This window comes from Petaurus breviceps, unplaced genomic scaffold (assembly GCF_028583685.1).
Source record: "Petaurus breviceps papuanus isolate PSGF00001 unplaced genomic scaffold, PetGlider_PUasm1.0 126, whole genome shotgun sequence".
Taxonomy (NCBI): domain Eukaryota; kingdom Metazoa; phylum Chordata; class Mammalia; order Diprotodontia; family Petauridae; genus Petaurus; species Petaurus breviceps.
Window position 1 is genome coordinate 2,823,207 of NW_027185655.1, and position 24,326 is coordinate 2,847,532.

Below are 24,326 nucleotides of genomic sequence, written 5' to 3' on the forward strand. Positions count from 1 at the left end.
CTTCCTTCCTTCCTTCCTTCCTTCCTTCCTTCCTTCCTTCCTTCCTTCCTTCCTTCCTTCATCTCTTTCTCTTTCCTTTTTGTCACAGGGAAAACCAAGCTATGTATTGTGACTCCAACTTCAAGAAAGTTAGCTTAAGAAAACCTGCTTGGGCTCAATGCCCAGAACTGAGGGAAGGGTAAGGTAGCAGTCTTTCAGACAGGGTATTGGGCTAGTTAACTTTGAAGGGAATATGTTTTGAAGCCCTGCTGAATGGAGGGGCCAGGGATAGTCCTGTGACCAGAGAGGACAGTCTGGTGTCAGATCAAAGAATGACGCTTTTCTGCCTCCACCGTTCGTTCTCTGGAGCCTTTGAGATTACTGATCACTCTTTCTTCCTTTCTAGTCTTTCATTCCACTCTTCTCTTTGTTGTTGTCCTACCTGTCTGACCACCCCTCAGTCTCCAGGTCATGCCCCTATCTGTGTTCCCCAAAGCTATGTCTTGGCCTCCCTCCCGTAGGGATCTCATCAGCGCCCATGGATTCCATTATCTTGATGCAGTGATTTCCAGATCTGTGTCTCCAGCCCCGATTTCTCTCCTAAGCTCCATTCTTACATCCCAAACTGCCTTTTGGACACTCAGGATGTCCAGAGTTGAATTCATAATCACCCTTACAGAACACAAACAAAAAACATCTCTCCCCTTCCTAACTTTTCTCTTACTGTCAAATGTACTACCATCTGAGGCCAGCAACCTAGGAGGCATTATCAACCCACTCTCACCCTCCAATATCCAGTCTGTTTTCCAAGGCCTATCATTTCTTGTTCTCGTTCAGTCATTTCAATCATCTGACTCTCCATGACCTTATTTGGAGTTTTCTTGGCACAGATACTGCAGTGGTTTGCCATTTCCTTCTCCAGCTCATTTTACAGATTGAAGAAACTGTTGCAAAGAGAATTAAGTGACTTGCCCAGGGTCACTCAGCTAGTAAGTGTCTGAGGAACTCAGGTCCACCTGACTCCAGGGCCTGTGCTCTAGCCACTGTACCACCTAGCTAACCCTCTTCATAATATCTTTTGTGTGTGTGTGTGTGTGTGTGTGTGTGTGTGTGTGTGTGTATATCACTTCTCTTTTAACACTGTTTCTCCTCCCTCCCTCCCCCCATAAGCCCTCATCACCTCCTGCTTGGACTTTTAAACAGTGCTTAGAGTGCCAAATCTAGCCTCAGATACCAGTACTTACTAGCTGTATGACCCTGAACAAGTCATTTGACCACTGTCTGTCTTGGCTTCTTCCCCTCTAAAATGGAGAATCATACGAGTATAGCGGCGTCCCAGGGTTTCTATGAGGATCAAGTGAGATGATATTTGTCAAGGCCTTAGCACGGTCCCTGGCATGTAGTACGTAGACACCTAACAGATCTTTCCCTTTCTTCCTTGCTCCACTCCTCTTCTCCCCCCCTCCATACTGCGCTTTAATCATTCACTCAGCTTCTGCCAAAGTGATGTTTCTAAAGGCCCACCTTTCAGCACCTTGAGTTGAGCTTGGTTCCCACATAACTTTAACCAACAAGAAAAATGTCAAACCTGCACTCCACTTACATCCTTTGCTTATCACCAACCTACCTCCCTGTATCAGCAAGCACCCCAGCGTCCCCAGGGTGGCTGGCGACACAGGTTCTTGGATCTGCTTTGATAAAAGAAAGCAACTCAAAATGGGTTAACAAGCTTACTTTAATCAGTCAGATATGTATCGTTTACCTAGTTCAGGGGAAAAAGGTCAGCACCCCGAACTTCAGAATATACAGACAGAATTATCAAGACAGAAACAGATCAAGTAGACAGATTTCCAAACTGTCTAACCATTACATCCATACCAAATCAACATCTGGGTTCTTCAAAGCCAGGGGACTCTCAACAGAGGCTTACCAGAGTTTCATCTGATCAAATCACAGAACACTTCTCAAAGTGAGCCCCCAAAACAAAGCTACACATCAGGGCTTATATAGCCTTCTCCTGGCTCAGAGAACGTAACATCTTTATTGACCCACTGCCCAATCAAAAAGTATCTACTGAAAAACAAGCCTCCCACCCCAGGCTCCAGGTGCACTTTAGCCTAGGGGCAGGGAAGATCTTCAAATTTACATTCTCATTACATTTCCTCCTCTCCACACACTGACTTTTGGGATAGGTTAAGTAAAGCCCTGTGTTACCCCAAAATTCTACAGCAAAGTAAGATTTCCTTACTATTCCCATCAGGGACCACTAACCCACCCTCCCCCATGAGACTGGTGAGATGTTTCTATAAACTCAGCCCCCAGTGAACTCCTGGGGTTCCCTATTACCCCCAGGATTAAAGGAGAAAAAAATCCTGTTTGGTTTTTAAAACTCTTTCATGACGGAGCCCTTCTTAGCTTTCCAGTCTTTTTATATTGCTTTGATCTCCCTAGGTTGGCTTTTTTCATGATCCTCCTCAAACTAGGCCTTCCATCCCCCACCTTTCTATTCCTGGCTCCATGCTTGGAATGGCCTCCCTCCTATGGTTTCCTTCCTGACCTCCTTCAAAATTTGGTTTAAATCTCACCTTTTGAAGGAGGCCTTTCCAGTTCTCCCCACCCGCTACTAGCAGTGCCCTCCCTTGGAGATTACCTCCGATTTACATTACATTTAGTTTAGGACTGAATATTCAATAAATGTTTTCTTAAAAAATAATAATAATAAAATTACCTGTTTGTAGACCCATATTGTGTCTGCCTATGTTAAAAAACAAAACAAAACCCAAACCAAAAAACTTTCCATTAGCTCTCTAATACTAATTTTCACTCAGTGTCCAGGACCATTTTTTACTGCTAAAAAGCCACAGAACAATTGTGTCCCTTCGTGGTTTCGTATTGGGGGGGGAGGCTCAGATTGTTTCCAACACTCTACTACTACGTTCAGTTGCTTCTGTATTTTTTTGTACCTACCTTGTTCTGTTGATAGACCTCTTGTTTTACAAATAATATCAAATTATTTTGATTAATCCTGCTTTGTAGATATTTTGAGATCCCATACTACTAGATTCAAAGGACTCTCACTTTTTTTTTGTCATTGTTAATGTTTCCTTTAAGAGTCTTGACCTTGTCTTCCAGATGAATTTCATTGTTATTTTGTCTAGTTCTATAAAATAACCCTATGATGCTGATTGTATACTCGGATTGCTTCAATCAGTGATTATCCAGCCTCTTTGTGATGGTCTGAAGCACTAAGCATATTTTCAAATAGCCTCCCCCCTCCGTTTTTTCCTCCAAGAATTATTCATATAAAATAAAGTCTGGGTGCTAGGATTTAGCCATGCTCCCCAACCATTGAAGAGTAAGCACCAACAAAAATGTGAATGGCTGGCATTTCTAGCCCTCATCTCACATAAAGGACACGAGGCAATTTTGTGATGGTCCATGAACATTTACTTCTTTCTGCCTCATTAGTTAACAAGCATTTTTAAATGGTCACTAGGAGCCTAGCACTGTTCAGCTGCTGGGGTTAGGAAGCCAAAAATGAAAGTGTCTGTCTGCCCTCAGGGAGACAACAAATAGATATGAGAGTATAAAATCAAGATAATTGGGGGTGGCTGTGGGATGAAGAAAGGCCCCTTGCAGTCCCGTGGCCCTGGAGGTAAGCCTTGTGGGGTAGAGTCGAGAAGAGGGTGTATTTTACAAGTGTCTGTGTGTTCTACCTTCTTCCATTCAGATCGAGGAAGTTTGCAGTAAATGTTGAGGGACAGGATCTCCCAATTTATTTAAAACATATCATAATATTCATGACATATCAACTACAGGACAGTATTAGGTAGTAACTTGCGGTTTAGCTTGGCCTGATACTGCTGTCTTTAGGCTGTCGCAGAATCTTAAGCTCTTAAAGCTTATTTTATATAATAAAAATTGACCATTTTATCTCTTGTGATCCTCTTTGTTCCTTGTTTGGTCAAGAACTCTTTGCCCATCAAGGATTGTGAAAGGTCTTTCCTTCCTTTTTCTAAATTTGTTAATGATGTGACTTTTAGGCCGATTATTCATTTGGAGCTGATTGTGGCCTAGGGCATGAGAATTTTGGTCCAAATCTAATTTCTGCAGACACCCTGAAAGTTTTTCTAGATGTTTTCATGTAGTGAGTCCTCTCCCCAATAATTAGAGCAGTTTATGTATGTTATTATACTACTGTGCTATGCTATTGCATATATTTGCTTTTCAGTGATATATAAAATGTACTTAATAATCTGTTCCATTGTTCATTTTTTCTATTTTTTTTTTAACTTAGAGTTGAATAGTTTCCCCCCTTGTGAAGTCAACAAATCAACATTAGCCATTTCTAAAAAGTGTCTCATTCTGCATCTCCAGCCCAGGCAGCTAAATGTACGGTGGATAGAGCACCAGAGTTCAAATCCTGCCTTGGACACTTAATAGCTGTGTGCTTCAGTTTCCCTGTATGTAAAATGTAGAGTAAAGTGAAATATTTGTAAAGCACTTTGCATACCTTGAAACCCTATATGAATGCTAGCTTGCTCATTAATTCTATGGAAACATGGTTATTGCATTGATGATAATTATTAAGTTATTCAAAGTTGTTTTTTTCCCATTGTATACATGGTTTTCCTGGTTCTGTACACTTCATTCTGCATCAGATCAAACAGGTTTTCCAAGATTTCTCTGAAACCACCTGTATAACTTTCATCATTTCCTACATTATATTTTATACATTCATAAATCATAATCTGGTCAGTCATCCTCCAGTTGAGGAACACTTGCTTTGTTTTCATTTCTTTGCTACAACAAAAAATACTCCTGTAAATATTTTTATGTATATGAATTTTTCCCTCCTTCTTTAATCTTTTTGGGGGTATAGGTGGAGTAGTGGTCAAAGGGCATGCCTACTTGAGTGACTTTTGGAAGGTCCAGTTCCAAAGTGTTTTTCAGAATGGCTGGACAGCTCTGCCAGTGGGCACCAGAGTGCCAGTTTTCCTGCAACCCCACCAATAATTGTCATTTTCCAGTGTCTTTACTGTTCTGATAGGTGTGATGTGGAACTTCAGGTTTGTTTCAATTTACATTTTTCTAATTATTAGTGAACTAGAGCATTTTCCCATATGGTTTTGATCATGTGGATTTCTCCTTTTAAGTATTATCTGCTTATGTCCTATGAAGGAATGCCTTTTATCTTTAAATAAGTTCTTTATATGTTTTGGATATCAGACCTTTATCAAAGAAGTTTCTCTTTAAAAATGTTTCCCCAGTTAATTGTGTCCCTTCTGATTGCAACTATTAATTTTGTCTGTGCAAAATCTTTTTAAGTTTTTATGTAATCAAAACCGGCCATTTTATTTTCTGTGAATTTTTCTGTCCTTTCTGTGGTCATGAATTCTTCCCTTATCCATAATTATGAAAGGTCTTCTCCCCTGCTCCTTGTTACACAGATTTTTATTAGATGACCTTTTACATCTACTTCATGTGTCCATGGGGAACTTATATTGGCATATATTGTAAAATCTTGGTGTAAATATAATTTCTTCTGGAGTATTTTTAAGTTTTCCCAGCCATTGTTGAATAGTGAATTCTTACCCCATCTAACACTCTACTACTATGTTCAGTTGCTTCTGTATTTTTTGTACCTACCTTGTTCTGTTGATAGACCTCTTGTTTTACAAATAATATCAGATTATTTTGATTAATCCTGCTTTGTAGATATTTTGAGATCCCATACTGCTAGATTCAAAGGACTCTCACTTTTTTTGTCATTGTTAGTGTTTCTTTTAAGAGTCTTGACCTTGTCTTCCAGATGAATTTCATTGTTATTTTGTCTAGTTCTATAAAGTAACCCTATGATACTGATTCTGTGAATTAATTTTGGTAGTATTTTCAGTTTTGCTATATTGGCACAGACTTAGCCATGAGTGCTTAATACTTCTTCCATTCTTTAAGTCTTTATTTTGTAGAGTGTTTTATAGTTTTGTTTATAGAATTTTTATTTTGATAACTAATTTCTCTAACATTTTATACATTCTCTGGTTATTTTGAATGAAATTTCTTTCTTTGGGTTTTGTTGGCATTTCATAGAAAGGCTGATATTAGTGGGTTGTTTTTTTTATTCTGTTTTAGTTGATTTCTAAATTGAGTCTCTAAAAATCTCTTAATAAATCACCGTGTCATCTACAGACTTTGTAATTGTCTTTCCTCTTTGCCTGTGGTTATTACAGTCAATTTATTTTCCTTATCTTATTGCTATTAGCTAGCTTTTCTAGAATTACATCAAATAATAGTGTTGACAATGGAAATACCTGCTTCACTTTGCCCTTATTGGAAAGACTTTCAGCATTTCCCCATTAGAGAAGATGCTACCTCTATTATTCTTAACATATTAAGTAATGGAATGTTTATACTTAAGACTTTTTAGGGTTTTGATGTAAAAGGTTGATATATTTTATCAAAAGTTTTTCTGCTTCTGTTCATATAATTATGATTTTTAATCTGTATTTTTGTTGAGATGGTGTGTTATGTTTATAGTTTTCCTTATATAAAACTAATCTGGCATTCCTGGTGTATAAATCTAACTTGCTTATAACATATAATGTTTTAAAATATATTTTAACCTCTTTGTTAATATCTTACTAAATATTTTTGTATCAATATTCATTAGAAATTGATCTTTTTCTTCTTTATCTCTCTTTGGTTTAGATATTAGGATGATTCTCTCTCTCTCTCTCTCTCTCTCTCTCTCTCTCTCTCTCTCTCTCTTTAAATACTGGGCATCTTTATATCTTCTGGGGGTGGGGTGGAAGTGTAGGGCTACTTCTGGACCCAAGACCACTAAGCAGAGGAGCTTTCACCTACTTTCTTTCTGACTCTGCTTTTTGCCCCTTCCTAAGCAAATTGGTTCTTCCTCCCATTCTCAATCCCCCAGGAACTCACCATATTGATTCCAACTACATATAGCCCTCCTCAGCTTAGAATTCCTGAGCACAAGAGATCTATCAGCCTCAGTCTCCCTGGGAGTTGGACCAGGATTACACGTATGTCCCTCTATTCCTAGCTTCCATACTGTATCTTAGAAGAAAGCAAATCGTAAAATATTGGTATTGGTTGTTTTTTGAATGTTTGATAGAATTAATTCACTCATAAATCCATCCATCTGGTCCTAGGTTGTTTTCTGAAAATTTTCGTAGGGATTTCCTTTATGACCTGTTGGATTTCCTTTACTAGTAAGGTTATTTGAATTCTCTATTTCTTATTCAGTTAATCTGGGTAATCAATATATTTGTGAATTTAATTAATTAGTTAAATTCACATATATTGAACAAGATAATTTTGAATACTTTTCCTTATTTCTTTTTCATTTGTTGTAAATTCTGGCATTTTTTTTGACATTGGCATTTTAGTTTTCCTTCTCTAATCAGATTGACTAATGGTTTAATCTTTTTTTTTTTTTAAACAGGTCCTGTTTTTACTTACCAAGCTAATTTTTTGTGGTTGCCAATTTTATCTCCTCTGTTGTTTCAGAATGTTTATTTTGTATTTCATTATGGCTTTTGATTTGTTGTTTTTCTAATCTTTTTGGTTTCTAGCCCAATCGGTGATTTGTTTTGTTGATGAGAGAGAGGTCGTTTCTCCCTGAGGACTGCTCTGGCTGCCTCCCAGAAGTTCTGGTACCTTGTACCAGATAAGGGTAGCTCCCCTGTGTTCAGCCTTGTACAGGAATTCCTTCCTGGCTTCTGCCTCTGTCTCCTGGTGGCTACATTTGAGTGCTGGCCAGAGCTAGTCTGTCTCTTCCCTGTACAGGCTCCAAGTGGGCGTCCGCCATCTCCCTGGGTGGAAAACAGTCTCCTGCCAGACCCCTGGGGCTTGTGCCTCCCAGGCCCTGCCTTGGGAGACGGATCTCCAGCTGTGGTTCTGGTATAAGCTGTTTGGGCCCCATTCTATTTATGATCTGGTGAAATGTTCTCATTTGCTAGGTTCATAGCAAAGAAAACCCAGTTTAAAAAAGCAGGGAAGAGGGGCAGCTAGGTGGTACAGTGGATGGATATCTGGAGTCAGGAGGACCTGAGTTCAAATGTGGCCTCAGATACTTGCTAGCTGTGTGATCCTGGGCAAGTCACTTAACCGTAATTGTCTCAAAAAAAAATAGGGAAGAGATGACTCTGCCTTAAAGAAATAATGACAGTGACTTTATTAATAAATAAATAAATTACCATATTAATGAAATGTAGCTTTAAAAAAAACCTTGACTTTTATATAATTTCTCATGTCATCATTAGTCTCCTAGTTGGAAGGTGTTTCTTGGTCTTTTATGAGCAGTTCCTGTCAGAAAGACATTGAGCTGAGACCTGGTGATGGGTCCCTCCAGGACCAGCCTACCTCCCTAAGGAAGGCAGTGAATTTGCCATCTCTTCCCCCAGCAAATGTCCTAAATCAGAGAGGGATTGCAGTCAGCACTGGGGCAGGCAGTGGATACTCATCCTGAAGGGAAGGTGACTGGCTCCTTGAAAGTACTGAAAGTGTACTGTTACACATTTAAATGAATAAAATCTTTCTTTTAAAAAATAGTCAAACTTTTCCTTCATTCAGACTGGCTGTTCCTCCCTTCCCCTTCCCTAATCCACATTTCTAGAGTACTGCTACTATGTTTGTGGTTTTCTGTTTTTGTTTTATTAAGTTGGGGATGTTCATTCCTCAATAGAGGAGTCTAAATTATGGATAGAGTTTGGAGTCAGAGGACTTGGGTTCAAGGCAGCTAGGGGGCGCCATAGTGCATAGAGCGCTGGGCCTAGAGTCAGGAAGATTCATCTCATTGAGTTCAAATCCAGCCTCAGACACTTCCTAGCTGTGTGACCCTGGGCAAGTCACTTCACTCTGTTCACTTCAGTTCCCTCATCTGTAAAGTGAGCTAGAGAAGGAAACGATAAACTACTCCAGTACTCTGCCAAGAAAACCCTAAGTGGGATCATGAAGGGTTGGACACAACTGAAATGACCAATATGACTGAACAGCAACAAAAACATGACCTTTCTGGGCCTCCATTTCAGCCCCTGTAAATTGAGTGGATTGGATTCTGTGTGTTCTGAGGTCCCTTCCAGCCCTCAATCTTATGAGCCTCCGTTGAAGGCGTGTGATTTTAAGATGGATGTTGCCAAGACCAGAGAGCAGGACCCCCAGGTGCTTAGCACAGTGCCTTGGACTTGACTTGAATGTTTGTTGCCTTGTCATTTTGTCTAGAGTTTCGGGAACGTTTGGAATGAAGCAGGATTTCTGGATTTTAGTATTCATCACAAGACCTCACACAGACATTGGTTTCCTCTACCAAACTTTGTGGTGGATTCCATGTCTCACTTTCATTTATTTCCCTGTCAGGGTCAGTCGAGGACTGACCACTCTTAGATCAGGTTTTTCTAACCTAATATCTGCAACTCTGGTTTTTGTTTTTTTGTACACATACACACACTCTCTCACACACACATAGATAAAAAGCTCCAGAAGACTCAGTTAAATGATGATTATTCCCCTTGTATTTTCCAACCATAGTGGTATTTTATATTTAAGAATTTGAGGAGGATTTTACAAATTAGAGAAGGAAGGTGGTGTGTATTAATTCCTACATATGCATTTCCTCTCTTACTCCTTTAATTTAGCTGCAAGTGAATCTCTATTAAACACCTGCTTTAGCATCTCTTTAGGACAGGAACTGGGGTGCTGAATGGAGTATCTCCCAGCATGCCCAGGAGGAGGAAAACCTGATCTTGGTTCTGTTCTTTGTTTTTTTTGTTTTTAAGGAGGATAGCAAAAGGTTTAGGGCAGCTAGGTGGCACAGTGATAGAATGGCAGAAGAACTCATCTTCATGAGTTTAAATTTGGCCTCAGATACTTACTCGTTGTGTGACCCTGGCAAAGTCACTTAATCTTGTTTGCCTCAGTTTCTTTATCTGTAAAATGAGCTGGAGAAGCAAATGGCAAACCACTGCATTATCTTTGCCAAGAAAACCCCAAAAGGGGTCAGGAAAAGTTGGACAAGACTCACCAATAACAACAACAAAAGCTTTTGTTTTTGTGTTTTTCAATTTACATAAGAATTCATAGCAGGATTTCCTTAACTGTGGCTTTCCTGTTGTGTTTAAGTTTCAAACTTGCATTTTAGATGTTCTGGGGACACAGAGGTCATTGTTCTGTGTCATTTTACACATGAAGAGTGGATGCCCAGCCAGGGTCAAGTCATACCAGTGCTAGACCAGGGCCTTGATCCTGGTCTCTGATTCTGTCCAGATTCGTTCTTTTGTCTCTACTTAGCAGCAAGTGGGGGGATCATAAGAATAGTAATTTTCCTGACCCTTTAATGTTTGCACACATGTATTAAGTTCGTCCTGTATGCCTCCTTTGAAAATGTGTAGAGTAGGGGATTTGGGAACGGTGTTGTTTTTCTAATACATTTATTTCTAGTTTAGACCATTCAGTTCCACCATCTCTTGAGTTCCAGGTTTTCTCCCCCTCCCTCTCTTACCCCCTTCCCCCAAGACAGCAGGCAATCTGACATAGGTTCTACACATTAAACATTTTCACAATAGTCAGGTTGTAAGAAAGAATTATAACCAGTGGAATGAACCACAGGAAAGAAGAAATAAAAAAACAAAAACGAAAAGAGGGAGCAAATAGTTTGTTTTACTCAGCATTCAGGTTCTGTAGTTCTTTCCCTGGATGTGGATAGCTTGCATCATGAGTCTTTTGGAGTTGTCTTACAGCCTTGCATTGCTGAGAGGAGCCCAGTCTATCAAAGTCAGTCCTCACAGATACAATGTGTCTGTAATTGTGTATAGTGATCTCCTGCTTCTGCTGTTGGGGTCTTGGGGACTGTTTTCAGGGGCTGTTGCTTAATGCCCTCCAAGGAAAGTCCTGGGTTTTTCCCCCCCTTTTATTACTAATGCCTAGTCTAGGAAGGCAGGCTTAGGCAGCTTCTAAAGGGAAGTTAGATGAGACAAAATCAGTGTAAGTTAAAGTGAAGAGATTAGTGTAGCATGGGGTCCCCCCCCCCCGCCAGGATCAGGGTATTTTATAAATGTATATTATTTTATACAATAATAATTTCATGTAATTAAAAAGCTGCCTAGAAAAAAATGAATCTATTTATCCTTAATCAGAAAAGTTTGGGGATTGTCTTGAGCCGGTTTCTCTTTATGTAGCCTTGGGGGGGGTAATAACAACCCGTATTTATGTGATTCTCTAAAGCCTACAAATCCTTTTCCTTCCAACAGTCATGCAAAGTGGATGGTTAAAATGCGAACAATGTCTTAAAAGTAAAAGCCCCATTTTGCAGATTTTAGATGGACTGTTTCTCCGAGTCAGAAGTCTTCTCTGGAAAGGGCCCTTTTTCCTGCCACACTTGAAGGCATTCCTTTGTAAGATGCGCCCTTCTTGAATAATTCTCTTCAAAGTGGGAAGGCTAGGGTTTGGGGTGTTTTTAGGTGGCCCCCCAAACGAGTTTTCTTTAGTGTTCTCCTCTCTTCTCCATGCTTCTGCGCCGTCTGCGAAGGCAGATTTAGGCAGCTCCGGGAAGGAGCCAGAAATAGGCAGCAGGGGATGGAAATCTGGAAATCTGCGCGCAGCCTGCCTCCGCCCGCCCGTGTGTGAGGCGGGCGGGGGCACGTCTGGAATGCCATCCCGCACTGGATCCCGGATGGACTTGGCAGGCGGGGCGGGGCGGGAGGAGGAGGAGGAGGAGGGGGAGCATCCTGCATCATTAGCCATCCCTCCCTCCAGCATCCTGGGAGCAGCCGCCGGTCACATGAGCCTGGATTTTCAGGCCAGCTCATTAGTCAGCCATCTTGGTCACCACCCTTGCAGACTGCCCCGCTGCCCCGCTGCCCCGGTGCCCGGGCGGAGGCCCACCCGGAGCCCAGAGCCCGCCACGCGCCGTTCCTCGGAGGCCGCCGGCAGAGCCAAGGCAGGAGGCCGGACGCGCCCTCCGGGAGCGGGGAGGGAGGCAGGGAGGCAGGCGGGCGGGCGGGCGGGCGGAGGCCAGCATCCTTGTGCTGCTGCTGGGCCGGGGGCGCCCTCCGGGAGAGCGCAGAGAGCCGGGCGCTGTTGCAGTGGACCCCCTGCCTCCGCCTGGAAGCTCCCTTCGGGGAGCCTGAGCTGGGGGGGGGGGGGTTCGGGGGGGGGGGGGGGGGCCTGGGGGGGGGGGGGGGGTTTTGTTTGGGGGAGGTGGGCTCTTGGGGGGGGGGCTGGTTTTTTTATTTTTACTTTTCCTCTGTGTGTGTTGTGGCCCCAGCTGAATCATCATGTCTGCCCTGACACCTCCGACCGATATGCCAACCCCTACCACAGACAAGATCACGCAGGCGGCCATGGAAACCATCTACCTTTGCAAATTCCGGGTGTCCATGGATGGAGAGTGGCTGTGTCTCAGGGAGCTGGATGACATCTCCCTTACACCAGACCCAGAACCTACCCATGAAGGTACGCCCCCCCCATCCCCCCCATTGTTAGAGAGGTGAGGGGGGTGAGGAGGGAGAGGAAGAGGAAAGGAGAAGAGACCTCCTCGTTCTGCATTCCAGTGTTTCTTCCCTCCTAACGCCCCTCCTCCACCCCATATTTACATATTCTTACCGGAATTTTTTTTCCTTCCCCCCCCCCCCCCCCCCTCCCCCGGACATCTCTTTGCAAGTTGGTGCCTCTCCTCTCGATATCCCGATTTATTATCCTGGAGTGATGTTGGTCTTTGCCTTCAGTGATTTGTAGAAATAGGCCTAGGTACAACATGGTGTCAGCACCACAAAGGATAAATTAAGAGGACACTTGGAGAGAGGGAGGGAGCTAGCTCCCAGATCACTCTTTTCAAGAGTAGCACTTTTGAGTCAACTGAACAGAATTGAATTGTAGGGTTCGGCATTGGCAAAGTCGACTTTGAAAATCTGCCTTTAATTCGTATTGAATTAATAGCCTCGTATTTGCCACTAAAATCAGTGCTATGCATGATGAGATCTAATTAGATGAGAAAGCAGTTTTACCTCCAGGATTAAGTACAGTGATGATGGAGTAAAAAATATATATATATCTATATTATCTATATAGTGTTTTTATATGTCAAGGTCAATTGATAATAGTGATCATGAAACCCAGGGGTGCCTCTAAGCAATTTCACTTTCATCACATATTAGTTGCCATAATTTCTGCTAAAAATGCAGAAATTGAAAGCTGAAAGTCACCACTGGTTTGTCTATAATTTTTGGAAGGGATAAGGATTGGACTGCAGATTTCATTGATATGGGAAACTTCCAGATGGAGAAACTCCCCTTACCAAAGCAGGTTGGCACCCCCTCTTACCGTGTTGGGAGTTCCGTTAAAACACTGAAAGGTTAAATGACTTACACAACTCAAACACAGGTCTTCCTGACCCTTGAGACCAGTGCCTGTATTACAGGCCACACTTGAACCCTGTCTTCCTGGCTCCCAGCCAGCTCCCAGGCCCCTCTGCCTTCCTGCATCCCATTCTCTGGAACCTTTATAAAACACCCAAGTATATTCTTCCCCTCCAGACTCTGTCCCCCCCCCCCCAGGGCTCCCCCTCCTCAAGTAAAAAACTGATTTTAATTTCCTTTGTTAACATAATAGGAGCCAGGAAACCAAATTTGCTGACCTAAGTAGAAAATCCATTTCTAACATTATTCCCTTTGATATTTGGATCTTTCTTGTCAGGCTAGAACAGAAATAAGAGGGTTAGCCTTGGAGCAGCTCCTTAACAACTCCACTCTGATTTTTTGATATATCTCAAACCCTACTTGGCATTTTTGAGGGAAATATCTTTGGCTAATTTTTTTGAGGGGGATACAGTACAGACTTTTGATTTCTTTGGTGTAAAGAATTTCCCAGAGGGAGGAAACACCCACTCCCGATGCAGGTTGGCATTTAATCTCCCATTCAGGCCTAAATTTAGTTGACTGTGACTTCAAGAAGTCACATGACTTGAACCCAGGTTTTCCTGACTTTTTATTACACCAGCATTCTCTCCACTATCCCACATGTGCCTTGCTGCCTGTCTTTGTCCTTCTTAAGCCCTTGTAGGTATTTAAGAAAGTTGGTCTATTCTCAGAAATGTCAGAATTGTTCAGTACCCACTTTGAAATCCCACAAAATTCCAGGATACTTTTCAGACTCGCTATCCAGAGATTTGGGGAAGCAGATAATTCTGCTTTTGGAAAGCAGCCAAGATGACCTTTACAGAGTGCCACAAAGTGCAGATTCATTGAGTCATGGGATTTCAAACTTAGATTTTTGAAGGGCAGCTAGGCCAGGGTCATAGGAATGTGGGCCACTAAGGGGTGGGCCTACAGGCTGCATATGCACTTAGTTTTAAAATGTACTATTATCTGCATTTTATTTGTTTTGTTATTTATTGCCCAGTCACATTTTGATCTGGTTTGGGTCACATTCCGGGAATATTGTGGGCCACATGTTTGAGACCTCTGATCTAGTCAGACAACCTTATTTTCAAGAAACTGAGGCCTAGCAATGAATTTGCCAAAGGTAGTAGGGGCACTTCCAGGATTCAAACCCAGGTCCTCTGAGTCTAAATCCGACGCTGTTATCACTGTACCATGCTTTCAGGAGGAAACCCAGCTCCATTTTGAGTGCTTATATTTTTATATTTCCAGCAGATTGCCCACTGACTTTTTGTTCCAGTGTCTCCAGGCTAGCCTGGCTAACTTTGGGCTCATTAGCAATCATCTGTCATTATTGAATATTTACACCAGATATTATTTATTTAGTGACCATTGTTTGCCTTTGGAAAATATGTGGGAGAGTCAATATAAGTGATGTGTTCACAGTGGTAGTATTTGATTTCTCATGGACAGATCTGTGGAGATATTCCCTACTACCAGAAGAACATGTCACACCTACATATAGCTGTGAATTACAGGAATAGTAACCTATAAAGAAGAAAGTGAAGAGATTGGAAAATGACATTAGGGCAGGGTGATGCACCCTCAGAGAATAAACCATAGCAGGGACATTGGAATTTTTTCCTTGTTAAATATAGGAAAGGAAGCCTTTGTTTCATGTATAACAGAGAAAGGAAGGGTAATGATAATGAGAAAAAAACATACAGGTGCAGATACTGTAGGAAAGGGACAAGTGATAAGTGGGATTTAGAGGATTTGAATGTAGCCTGTCTTGCCTTTCTCGTTGGGCTCACACTCTTTCTAAACCATGCATTGGGACTCTCTCAAAGTTTTTGCCAGTTGTAGTCCAAGGGTGGATATTCTCAGTCCTGGAAGCTGGAACAGGGCCTAGAATGAGGCCACCCAGTGTAATGTTTTTAAAACTTAGTGTTAGGAAATCCAGCCCAGCACAGAGAGTTAATTGATTAGGAGGGGAAGTGATAAACAGGCCTGCATTGATACATCTGGGGAAATTGTGTTTATTGAGTTAGAATATAGTGGAGAGAGAATGTGGAATTCATGAACCCTTAATTATACTCCTAAACATTTGCTAGTTGTGTGACCTTGGAGAAGTCTTATAGCACCATGGGTTTAGAGCAAGAAAAGAACTTTAGAGGTCATCTAGCCCACTCCCATTGTTTTACAGACAGGGGAACTGAGGCCCAGAAAGGTCAAATGACTTGCCCAAAGTCACACAAATGGTAAGTAGCCAAGCCAGGATTTGAATCTAGGTTATTGGATTCCAAATCTGTCATTCTTTCCTCTGAACCTTTGAGCTCCTATTTATTCCATATCCTCATTTGTGCAGTGGGAATAACCATACTTCCCAAGTAGGTAAACTGTTTTCTGAGGCTTACAGAGCAATGTAGAGGTAAGTTGCTCTTATAAATGAGAAATCCCCTCATATGAGGGAGCTTGGCTGATAATTTTGTATGGTCTCGCTTTCTGTACAGTAGGTAGCACAACCATTCCATTACTCACTGACCTCCATTGGTTCCCTATTGCCTCTACGATCAATATAAATGCTCCATTTGGCATTTAAAGCCCTTTACAACCTGGCTGCTTCCTTCTTCTCTGTCTAATCTTCTTACACTTGACTCCCCTCCACATACTGGCTAACCCAGCTCCACTGGCCACCATACTATTCCTTGAACACCATCTTGCTTGCCTTTTCCTCAGCTGCCCCTCAGAACCTGGGCTGCTCTCACTCCTTGTCCTTGCTTTCTGAATCCCTGGCCTTCTCCAGGACGTAGCTCTCAAATCCCCACCCTACTTTCACTTCCATTTACACTATCTGTATCCTTGTTTGTTTGTTGGACATTGGACTGTGCTCCTTAAGGAGGGGTAGTAAGCACTGACTAAATTGATTGTATATTGACTGGCTGACAGTGAGTGGAAGTGAGACCTAGCCTCAACTCAGATCTTTGTAAATTCCTGTTTTCCTCTGACCTGGCAATGATACTTCCTAGTCCGCCTCAAACACTAATCCTGCCTCAGGCATCCACTAACTGTGACTTTGGGCACATCATCTAACCCTTCTCAGCCTTACTTTTCTCATCTTTAAAATGGGAATAACAACTATACTAATACCTACCTCCCAAGGTACTAGAGAGAAGAGCAGATATTTTTTGAAGCATTTTGGGAACCTCATTAAAGCGCTATTATCATTTTTGTCATTGTGAAGTCAGACCTGCCTCCCTGTGTTGTCCTACCACCTCTAATGTATCCTCTGGGGCTAAACAGAACAAATTCTATCCCACGCCCACATAACTGCTTCCTGCCGTCCTGCCTTGACACCTAATTTTTTTCCATCTGTAAAACGTCCCCAGTTTCTTTTGACTTTTCCTTATATGAGAGTTTTGAGTCTCCCATCATCCTGGTGATGGCCTGGATACACTTCAGCCTGGTGGTGCCCTTCCCAAAATGGAGCAGAATAGAGCTCCGTGTTCCAAAAGGGCAATTCTCGAAGGCCATTGGGTCCAGCTCTCTCAAGTTCAAGGTCATGTCGTGCGTAGTAGTGCTGGAGATATTTAGCCTTGAGTAAAGTTGGAGGGTGGGTGGACCATAATGGCTATTTTAAAGTATTTGAAGGGCTATCCCATCCAGGAAGGAGAAGTCTTCTGTTTAGCCCATGAAGACAGAACTGTGAGCTGCTTTGGGGAGGTACTGAGTTCTTCCTCACTGAAAAGCTCCGTGGGGGGATTCTTCGGCAGGTCAGGAGTTGGAGTAGATGGCCTCTTCGGTCCATTGTTAATAATATGCCATGATTCTCTGAGCTAACATGCTGCATGGGATTGTCTGCCTTGGGATCTTTCCAGTCCTTTACCTGATTTCTGAAATATGCCTTCCCCAGTTCTAGAGGGCAGTCACACTGCCTGGCTTTGCCCTTTCTTGAACCTACCGCAGTCGCTAAGATTGCTTTTTCCAAATCCAGGGTGCACATCAGACTTTGCCTGGCTTTTGCTTTCTTATCTGTTGCAACGTCCAAGGATGCATCATTGTTTTCCCCAGGATGCCCACTACAACTGATCTTTATGCTGGTCACACTCAGGTCTGAAATAGCAGATAGCCTGGTCATTCCTTGAAGAAGGATGAAGCAACCACAGAAATGGTCAAGGATTCCTCAGCTGCTCTATTTTTAGAATAGAAAGACGTTCCATGGTTCCGGTCCCCTGGTACTAATGCTTCACGATCTGCTTCTAGAATCTAGCCCCTAATCCTTCTGGTGGGACATCGTGCAGTAACCCTCCGTGGGTCCTCACCTGTCCTTCTCCAGACTCCTCTGTTCTGATGCTTGGATTTCCACACTGGAATTTACATCTCATCGACATAATGGTCCTATTCATTGTCTCTGATTTGCGCCATTTGAACAAGGTCTGCTGTCCATCGCATTCAAGGTGTGGGTCTGGTCATACCAGGTCGTGCTGTGAGGTAATATTTGTCTCATAAAGTTTATCAGATTTTTTTTTACCAGGTTTATAACCAACTTTTTTTTATACCAGTTTTCTTGTCAATAGTACGCATGCCCTCAGATTTCTATACGCATTTCTATTCTCTACATGAATGCGTATAGAAATCTGAGGCCATGAGTATTATAATCGCCCCTTTTCCTGGAATTCCTGGCCTCCTCCACTCCTCCTTCCCATCTCAGGCCTGCCGTTCTAATGTGATGTCTTGCTCACAAACTGTTATGGGCAAGTTTTCTCTTCTGCTTCATGTTCAAGTTAAAGCCCACTTGATCAGATCTACAAGTCTTCAAGCAAAGATTCCCTTTTAGAGGCCTTCCAGCCTGGCCCAAGCACCCATCATTTTTGTGTCTTGAACCCTCGTCCTGCATTCCAAATCTCTTTGACATCATTGCCTTAACCAGCTGTCTGCTTCCCAGATCCTGCTTTCTCACACCCCAGCCTTCAACTAGAAGCCATGAAATCACAACCTTTTCTCCTGGTGATCTCTGCCCATAATGGCCAAGTCCCTCTTGGTATCAGCTCATACCACTTAGAGGAGAGATTAGACTTAGATCCAGATAATCACATTATATGTATGTATGTTCCAAATTAAACAGATTTCATTAAATGTGTTGAGAAGAAAAAGAATATAATTTTTTTTAAACATAGTGCATTGTAATTTCAGTGTAGAAATGACAGCTGGTGGTTTTTGAAACACTGGGGTGTCAAACTCAGACAAAAAGGAGAGGGGCCATTCATTGGTCCTATAAGGAGGGTCCTTTGGGCAGAATATTGACTTTGTTTTGAAATGTAATGTTATTTATGTTTTATTGTATTTTTATGTATTTTTGTTTATCTTCATTATTTATTTTGATTTTGTTAAGTATTTTTCAATTATATTTTAATCTGACACCACCAAATAGTCTGTGATTTTTTTTTGTTGTTGTTACCGTTATTTGTTTTTATGAATGTGAAAAAAAGGAAATTTTGATGTTAAGAACCATACAATAATTACAGCAGTAAAACCATTGCTGAGATAAAGTTGAGGGGATGTGAAGATTCCGTGAGCTTTTTGCTAGTTTGACCCTGATTTTCACTTGGATTCCTTGGAGTAAGATTTCTGTCAGTATGATGCAGGGATAGGGGAAGAGCAAAAAATAATCCTCGTAAATGAGATTCCATAGTGAGTGATGCTTGGGGTGTTTTGTTTTTCTAGACCCTTTCCCTGCCTTGGAGAGTCAGAGTAGTAGAGTGGGCAGAGAGCCTTGGTTTTGGAATCAGAAAACCTGGGCTCAAATCCCGGCCCTACTACTTGACTACCTGGTCAAGACTCTTTAACTTCTCCGGGCCTCAGTTTCCTTATCTGTAAAATGGGGGAGTTGGACTGGATGACCTCTGAGGGATCTTCCAGCTCTCTAGATCTGTATCAGGAAGCAGTTCCAATGGAGAAAGGACTGGCCATCCGTACCAATGGCAAGCCAGTCCAGCTGCAGCAAGGCACCCCAAGGAAGTGGTATATGCCTGATGAGTCAGACCATGGTACCACCTGCCTTCAGACCCCAGAGGAGATAGCCCAAGAGCCTTGGGAATAGCAGTGCCTCCCAGGCCCTGAAGCCATCACTTGAAGGGACTGGGGAGAAAGGGCCCACCTTCCTTGACACCACAAACCAGCTGCTACCTATGGGCAGGTAAACCCAACAGTCTGGGGATGGTAGCAGCATCGTTCAGGACCCCAGTGGAGATGGGACTTGGCAGTAATGGCAGGTGCTTCAACCACAGCTCCTGAAGACCCAGAAAAGAGTTCTCATTGACACAGTCACCACCATCAAATGGAAACAGATAGCAGCTTATCAGTGGAAATGATGTTAAAAGAAGAGCCATAATTGGCTGCTTTCCCACTATACCCAAAGACCATGGGCCCTTACCATCTTGTAATGATAATGTGGCCTTGTAACCACACCCTTCCCTCTGTATCATCTCCCCCATGAGGATGTGAGCTCCCAGAAAGCACAGACTGGCTTCCTTTTCTGTGTATACCCCCAACACTTAGCTCATCATAAGTGCCTAATAAATGCCTTTTCATTCATTCCTCCTACAGTCTTTTGATCTTTTGTGAAATAAGCCAAAAAAAACTCAACTAGTGCAATTTAGTCATCAACCCACTTAGCCTTTTACTTCTAATGGCCAATTTGTATGTTGAGAGGAAAAAATATTCGTGTAACTTTCTTTTTAATTTCTGGAAGATGCCGTAAAGAATGAAATCCTGAAATGTCTTTGTATCACTAATGGCCATTGTGTTTCTTTTCAAAAGACAAAAATTACATTTTTGTATTCTTTGTTCCATTCAGAAGTCGGAAGGAGGATAGTGTTACAAGTCAGGTATCCTATTCCTCTGCAAGTTTCCGCATTCTTCTCCTTAAATGTGGTTGTTCCCTAAGTCTCTTTTCTTGCTCCTTCTTTCTGGTTTCTGCCTTGGAATTGTCATCCACTCACTAAGTAACACCTAATCACCTTAATGTAGTCAACGGCCACATCTGTCTAGCCATGACTCTCCCCCACTTGGACATCCCACTAATGCCCTAAACTCAGCATTCCTCAAACTGAACCTCTTCTTTTCCTTCTCCCTGCAGACCCACCTTTGTTTCTGGTGATGATGCCATCTTCTCCCCACTTTCCTTCAGTTGAAACGTTGGCATGGTCTTTGACTCCTTTCTCTAACATTCTACTATACTGCTCGATCCTAAGCCTTTGTTGTTTCTTGCCTTGATTATTTAGCAACTCTAGCTGTTCTCTGTAACCAGTATCTTCCCTTTTTTAATTCATTCTTTGCACTAATGCCCTGTATGGTCTTCCCAATTGCACTGCTCATGTCTCTCTTTTGCTCAAAAAACCTTCCATGGTTTTTGTTACTATTAGTAATATGAAATGGCTTTGGTAATGTTATATGTTGAATTGATTACATGCTTAAACCATTGTCTGTTGAATAAAGTCGGTGGTGCTGTTACCAGCTTCCGTCCCTGTGTTGAGGGGCATACAAAATCTATACCATTTGTAATAGATTACATGATGATAGGTCATGGAATTCAGTTTAATTATGGAGCCGCTGCCCACAATGAGTATGTCATGGCATGTTTGACCCGTGTAGAAAGAGGAGTGAAAGTATAAATGGGAATAGTATAAACAATGTCTTGAAGATTCCAAACATGGTGGAAATTTTCACGAGTCTTACCAGTGGGGAACATGTCATGAAAAGAACACAGTTGCAGAATTTGAGAGTTCAGACCTCAATAGTCATGCCTCTACCAAAAAGAAATTCATACAAGATGGAGTGGGGATGAGCCCTCCTACAAAGACAGAGAAGCCATTACTCTCTGAAACCAGTTGATTCTGCCTTGAGGTCAGCTCTGATTATTAGGAAGCTAGCTGTTCCTGATGTGGAGCCTAAATCCTTTTCTTTGAACTTTCCATCCATTGTGGGTGGCCCCAAACAGTAAGTCAGAAGACTTATATTTCAAACTTAGCTCTGATAACTACTTGGGTTAATTTGGATAAACTTCTTTCAGCCTTCTGGGCCAATTTCCTTGTTTTAAAATGAGATGGTCTAGGCCTAGAACCTGCAGCCTTGAGGCCACATATAGCCCTCTAGGTCCTCAAGTGCAGCTCTTTGACTAACTCCAAACTTCACAGAACAAATCCCCTTAATAAAAGGATTTGTTCTGTAAAACTTGGACTCAGTCAAAGGGCTGTACCCTAGGACCTAGAAGGCCACTTGTAGCCTTGAGGCTGCAGGTTCCCCACCCCTGAATCTTAGGATTCTCTGAAAGTCAGTCCTTACTGTCAAAGGCTTTCTCAGTTTAATGAAGGAGCTTGAACATTCCAAAGAAAGGGTAGAAAATCAATGACTCCTGCAGCCTGAAGTCCAGGATTTTAAAGGTCGCTTTCAGCCAAGCCCCTCTTTGCACACAGTGCAGGGCCAAAGCAAGGAGTGACCAGGATTTATTAAGTAATTCTTGTTTGATTGCCTCCAGTTATCCAGCTGGTTAGTAGTAAGTCAAAGATTTGAATGGAACCCCCGGCTCCCAGCCTAGTGCTCTGACTCCCACCCATGACCAAAGTTAGGGTTTGGAGTTGTGAATTCTCTCACTGTTATTGAAGTTCCTGTTCCTAGTAAAGTCAGTGTCAAATCATCGGGATGACTTGGAATTTACATGTTGAATTTATATTTAGTAGGAAAAGTAAGCTGTACATAAGAGAGGTTTGCAGCTTCATGCACCGTCTTGGGAATTCAGCAGCAAGCGTTTGATAAATGCCTGCTCTGTCGATCAGCTGTAGTGCTAGTCTGGTGCTATAATACAATGGTAATATTATGTCTTCGTATTACAGTAATATAATAATTAGTATTATATTAATATAGTAATATGACAATTAGTATAACAATATAGTATATATAATACATAGTACGTATATAGTAACATGATAATAGTAACCTAATATCATGATAGCATTTACATGGCCTTCCTATGTGCCAGTCACTGTGCTGGCTCTGGACAGATATTATCTCCTTTGACCCTTACAACCACCCAAGGAGGTAGGTGCTGTTTGCTATTGTTGACTTGTTTCAGTTGTGTTCAATTCTGACTCCATTTGGGGTTTTCTTGGTAAAGACACTGGGGTGGTTTGGATTTCTTTCTCAGTTGAGGAAACTGAGGTAAACAGTTAAGCGACTTGCCTAGGGTCACACAACTAGTAAATGTCTAAGGCCAGATTTGAACTCAGGAAGATGAGTCTTCCTAACTCTAGGCCTGGTGCTCTGTCCTCTGTGCCACTGAGCTGCCCTTGGTGCTGTTATTATCCCTATTCTGCAGATGAGGAAACTGGGGCAAACAGGTTAAGTGACTTGCCCAGGGTCACACAGCCAGTACGTGTCTGAGACCAAATTTGAGCTGAGGTCTTTCACTCCATTAGGGATCTAAAGATAATGAAGAATGACTCCCTACCTTCAAAGACTTAACCATCTTTTGTCAGAGATGATGTGTATACATATAAATAAACACAAAATATATGAAGGTAAGGGGGCTGGGAAGCAATTGTAGGGGTGTCCAGAAAGGTCTTTGAGAGCTGGTGTTTGGGGTTCTAAGAGGTGAGAAGGGAATGCCTGTCTTTGACCTTTCTTTGGACACCCAGCACTTAGCACATTTCAGATATGTAGTAGGCACTTAAATGCTACTGACCCAAAGAAGGAGCAGAAAGAGCTTGTAGAAAGACCCTGAGAATCCAGCGTGAGAAACAGCAAGGACAATTTGGCCGAACTCTAGAGTGAGTATATGATGGGGCTGTAATGTTAGGCATAAACCAGAACTCATGGCTGCCATAACACAGGCCAGCTTCTGTAGGTAGATCTTGGCAGCAAGAGAATCCTGCTACTTAAAGGAAGCTTTACCTGAATGGCTAAAGGAAATGATCTGTGAATAAAACAAATACGCCAGGTGTCTGTTTATGTATGTAGAGCTTTGTTGAGGCTAGACATAGCTCCTGGTCTTTGGGCTATGGGTTGGCTTTGTTTACACTGGAAAGCTTAATTCTTGGTTTCACTGCTCTCCAGGATGGGGAAACAGAGGCAGAGTAGGGATTTGGCCTGGTAAGGGAAACCAAGCCAGCTTTTATGCAGCTTTTTGTTCCTTCGACTGGATTCTTGAGAGAAAAAAATACCTTAGAAATTCAAATCCAGCCACGTCTTAATAATCCTTATTTAAAGGGAGAAAGAGAGGGGAGGCTAGGTGGCGCAGTGAATAGAGTACCGGCCCTGGAGTTAGGAGGACCTGAGTTCAAATTCGGCCTCAGACACTTAATACAAAAACCAGCTATGTGACCTTGGGCAAGTCACTTAATCCCAATTGCCCTCCAAAAAGCATAAAATAAAATAAAATAAAGGGAGGAAAAGGAAAAGGAATGGGGAGCAAACAGATCCTTAGGATTCTCTCTTCACAGTGTCTCAGGAATTTTGTTTTCTTGGGGACGGTGGGGCTAGGTAAAGTCACCTTTATCTTTCCCTAAGTATCCCAAGGTGAGTGGGGCTGCCAGCCAGAACAGGAGATTTTCAAGGTCATAGACCAGCTTGTCTACAGTAAGAATGGTTCTGATTTCAGGCGACTGGCACTTCTAATTGAATTATACTGTATTGTCACCAGACACCCCCCAGTGCCTTTCAGACAGAGCAAGCCTCTCGTTTCATTTGCAAAGACTGAGGGTCAGTGATCTTTGATGCTGCTGCTGTGGTGGGTCTTCATGGGACATCTGTGGCCTGGCTGCCCCTGAGAGTGTTAACTTTAGCCCCAGAAATAGGATGGGAAGAGGATCCCTACTTAAAAATGAAATGAACAGAATGCACCATCCCTTTAAAAAGCTCTCCTTAGGACAAGCTCCAGTGATTTGTGGACAGAAACAC

General features: G+C 42.3%; 1 protein-coding gene across 10 annotated transcripts in view; it reads left to right on the forward strand.

Annotated features, from left to right (window-relative positions):
- RUFY3 (RUN and FYVE domain containing 3) overlaps window positions 1-24,326 on the forward strand; it is a 127,740-nt gene that overhangs the window by 13,607 nt on the left and 89,807 nt on the right. For 2 of the 10 annotated variants that reach the window (XM_069091484.1, XM_069091542.1), the window contains exons 1-2: window positions 11,781-11,935; window positions 12,263-12,450. The exons of 7 other annotated variants lie outside the window; for them this stretch is intronic. In XM_069091484.1, coding sequence (XP_068947585.1) covers window positions 12,273-12,450 — 178 coding nt within the window. In that variant the 5' untranslated portion in view covers window positions 11,781-11,935; window positions 12,263-12,272. Of the gene's footprint in view, window positions 1-11,780; window positions 11,936-12,262; window positions 12,451-24,326 lie in introns of those variants that run through there. One more of the 10 variants, XM_069091551.1, reaches the window with a different exon arrangement.